Source organism: Glycine soja, chromosome 16 (genome assembly GCF_004193775.1).
Source record: "Glycine soja cultivar W05 chromosome 16, ASM419377v2, whole genome shotgun sequence".
NCBI lineage: Eukaryota > Viridiplantae > Streptophyta > Magnoliopsida > Fabales > Fabaceae > Glycine > Glycine soja.
Window position 1 is genome coordinate 28,142,875 of NC_041017.1, and position 4,469 is coordinate 28,147,343.

The 4,469-nt window shown below is 32.7% G+C and overlaps 1 protein-coding gene across 1 annotated transcript; it reads left to right on the top strand.

The window, feature by feature from the left end:
* The first annotated feature begins 1,235 nt into the window (after window positions 1–1,235).
* LOC114389928 lies at window positions 1,236–4,219 on the top strand. The gene is made up of 2 exons (XM_028350628.1): window positions 1,236–1,371; window positions 3,668–4,219. The coding sequence occupies exons 1-2, from the start codon at window positions 1,252–1,254 to the stop codon at window positions 4,217–4,219; spliced, it is 672 nt and encodes a 223-aa protein (XP_028206429.1). The 5' UTR covers window positions 1,236–1,251.
* The last annotated feature ends 250 nt before the right edge of the window (window positions 4,220–4,469 follow it).

Genomic DNA, 4,469 nt, shown 5'->3' on the forward strand with positions numbered 1-4,469 from the left:
GTTAACATGTTATGATCTATTCTAATGCGCCTCTATTCCTCCTAAGTCCTCACATAAACCACCTTAATAGGGGGTTATGGTATATCAGATTAACTTGTTTTAGTAGAAATGAAGAGGCTAAAATTTTATTGCAATGCGTGATCTATGAATAAGGTCAGAATTTTTTAGTAGAAACGAAGAGGCTAAAATTTTACTTCAAAGTACTTTGAATCACAAGATGTGTGCTTAGATTGATGTGTGAACTATTTGGTGCAGGTTGGACTCTGATTGCTCCTTTGTCCACTTGGTTCCAATGTTGTAATTAGAACAGCATGGTCAGAAATTTTCATTTTACTATTAACAGTTATGATTTTAAGGATGTTTGTGGTTAAATTTGTTATTTAGCTATTGATCTTCTGTTTTTGCAGCTGCACTGTGGGAGTACCTCAATACAAAATGTTTGTCATAAATCTAAAATATAACTTATATATTAAAAATATTTATTTATTACAAGATCCAATTATTTAATAATTAATATATTTGAAAATATTTATTTATTATACATTTTAGATATATAAAATAAATAGTTACTTTGTACGTTGCACAAGTTAAAATACTAATAAATAGTATTTTAGCATGTGAATTGCACAAGATAATTATTGGTTTGTATACAATTATAATTTATAATAAATTAGTATTTTTAAATTAGATATTAAATTTAAAACAAATAATTTTAAAATATGGTATAAGATTATATTTTTAAAATGGTTAAGCGGCTAAGAAAATCAAATATTCAAAATAAAAATAAGTGTAGTTTAAGATAATTGACAGACATAAATCTATTTTTCTTTTGAAAATTATATATGTTAACTGCAATTAAAATCCAATAGTAGTAGCTGCAGTAAACTGCTACATCAGCCATCAACAACGGTGTGGTTGACTAACAGAAGTTAACTAATGGTCAATTCATGAAAAGTACAAAATTTGCAGGAAAGTGATAAGTTAGGAATAAAAGGTACAATTAAGTTTTTCTAATTTGCAAATATAGAGTTCCATTTTCACATATATGAAATTTCAATCATATCCTTTTTAGTATATCTTGGTGTGATGCAAATTGTAACAGCCGTAACTTTAATAAGTTAATAAGAACATAATAAATTAATAAATTAATACATAAATAAATAAAAAAAAATAAAATAAAAATTATTAGGTCATAAATTCCCACTATATAAGCCAAATGTTAACCTAGAGCAGCTTTTTGGAAAACACATTATGTTGCTTTCTTCTTTTCTGACGCACAAGAACTCTAACAGAGCAATCAGAGGAGGAGCACTAGAGAGCACCAGAGACGCCACCATTGCTAACAGAGAACATTTAAGCGACTACCTCGAGGTAAGGGATGAGTTACTCACGCTTGGGGATTAGAATGAACATGTGTAGGGATCCCTAGAGGATCAATTTTTGGGTTATTTTCGGGTGTTTATGAATTTAATTATGTTTTCATGTTTAATCGCAGATTGAGTGTGTTTGATGAACCAATTGGTGTTCTGTTGCGAGTTTGTTGTAGAATTGATGTGTTCTGTTGCGAGTTTGTTGTAGGATTAACGTGTTTCTGTGTTAGGTGTGTACCTTAGGAATTAGAATTCTTTATAATTAGCATAAAAATTGTGTGGTGGTGATTTTGTTTATACCAGATATGTTGGCCTTTCAATCTTGTTCCTGTGTTAATGTATATTGTGTCCAGATAATTATTTTTACACCGCAGTGTATACGTGTACATATATATTGATACTATTTTTTTTACAAACTGTATATTTTATTTCACGTGGGTGATTTCTTGTCATGAAATTCATAGGTGTAGGGATTGTTGGATAATTGAATTGGCTAAAATCATTTAAAAAAATTAACTAAAGTTGTATTCACATTGTAATTAGGCATTTTCTTGATGTTGGCAACTTAGTTGAAATATATTTAAAATATAGGTATACATGTTGTTCATAGAAATCAATATGAGTATATATTTTATTGTTATATATAATTTGTATTTACTTAATAATATATTTGATATTATTGTGATTACTTTATATTAATATATATTTAATACTTTTTATATGTTATATATAATATGTACGTTTACGTTTACGTTAATATATATTTTGAATATAATATACTTATATATATATTTTACGTGTATTTTATAGTTACTTGTTTATAAGCCTTGAAGTTAAATATTGTATGTTATTATTATTATGATACATTGTTATCTAATTGTTGAGTATATTTTGTAATTAGTTAGAGTGTGAAATGTTAAACTGTAGACATGAAACATGGTTGTGAATGAGTGTGTGATTGATATTTGTAGTGATATTACTTGTCATGTGAATTATGAGTTATACAGTAACCCGACCAGTGTGTACCTTGAGAGAACTTTTATGCGCAGTGTTAAAGAAAATTGTAGGATTCCTAATTAGGATCCTGAAGGGTTAAACTATAGCGCAATTTGTTAAATATGTTTGAAATATAAGAGTAAGGTCATGGGTATTATATAACTCATAAACAGTGTCTGCGTGCAAATAAAAAAAAAATTAGGGGTTGGACCTGAATCAGGAAGGTGAGGCCCAAACGGATTCTTCGGAGTCTAGGCCTTGGGGGTAAAGATACTCGGTTTGAGTGCTCCTTTAAGCCCATGTTGATCCCATGTGGTTGGGGCATTCTCGCAAAACAGAGTAACCCTGACTGGTCACCTTATGATGTTACTTAGTGAGAGTGACCGAGTATACCCATTGTGTGGTGTGCTTTGTCATGTACTCCTAAGCGCCCCAGTGTTGTTTTTCACTGACATGGTACCACATTGCATATAGGCTTGAGTCTTAGTATAATTGTTGCATAACGCTTGTGTTTGAATTTCATTGAGTTAACAATTGTGGTTGATGTTATTTTATGGAGTGTGTAAACTTGAATGAGTGTGAATAATGTGTGCGATTTTGTGCAGTAATGTTATTTATATAAATTCAGCTTTAAGTATTATATGTTTCACATGCTCTAATGTTTTATTATATACGAATGTGATAACTCACTCCCAGTGTGTGTTTGTGTTTGGGCTGATTGCCACTTTGTTTCAGGTGAGCCTTCATATGATGAGTCACATGCTAGAGATGGAGAGACTTAGTCTGTGATAGGGATTATGATTTACTGAATGATATAATTGTGTTATACTTTTTTACTTTAGTTTCTTTTTATTATTTATTTAGAGTGGACGGCCTTGTTTTGAGCCGGGATAATCTTATCTTTTATTAAAAAAATAATATTCTATTATGTTTTCACTAAGTGGATGTGAACCTTATCCTTTTGAATTGATTAAATTAAATGTGTTTAAAAAGAAAAATTATTAATTAATTTTGCATGTTTTTTTTTCCTTCTTTTATTATTATGTGTTTATAATCTTTTAATTAAATTCTATATGATTTATTTAATTAGTTAGTTATAATTGTAAGGGTAGAGGGTGTCACATTTAGTGGTATCAGAGCCTGGTTGAACCTTTCGGCCATGTGTGTTATGAGCTTTCTGTGTTTCCTTGTGTACTCTGATGTGTTGTGTTTGTTTTGTTTGATTAGAGGTGTACTCTATTGTGTTGGTATATTTTTATTTTATTTTTTTTCTTCAAAGTTTTGTTTCTTGCGTGACATAGGAAGTAATGGCTGCGAGAAATGAGCGAGAACGACTTCTTACCGAGGCCTTGAACAACTTGGCGCAAGTTATGGCCAATCAGGGAGGCGGTGGAGGAGCAACTATGTACCATGGGTTAGATCGCTTTCAGAGGAACAACCCACCTACTTTCAAAGGGGGTTATGATCCTGAGGGTGCTGAGGCTTGGCTGAGGGAGATTGAGAAGATCTTCCGGGTGATGGAGTGTCAGGACCATCAGAAGGTGTTGTTTGCTACTCACATGCTAGCAGATGAGGCGGAGTACTGGTGGGAGAACACTCGCCCACGTTTAGAGGGAGCAGGTGGTGTTGTTGTCCAATGGGAGACTTTCAGACAAACCTTTCTGGAGAAGTATTTTCCAGAAGATGTGAAGAATAGGAAGGAGATGGAGTTTCTCGAGCTGAAACAGGAAAGTATGACGGTGGTAGAGTATGCGGCGAGGTTTGAGAACCTTGTAAGGTATTTTCCTCATTATCAGGGGGAAGCTGGGGAGAGGTCCAAATGCGTGAAATTTGTCAATGACCTTCATGTGTAGAATCTTTGATGGTAAATTATCACGGTATTCATAACTTTGCACAGTTGACCAACATGTGTAGAATCTTTGATGAAGATCAACAGGAGAAGACTGCTTTTTACAGGAATGCCAATGCTAGTCATGGGAAAGATAAGAAGCCTATGACTCACAATCGTGCTAAGCCATATTCTGCCCCTCCCGAGAAATATGGAAACCATTCTGGAGGACAGAGGACTAATGGAGGACTTCAACCAGTTGGTGGGAGTTCTCA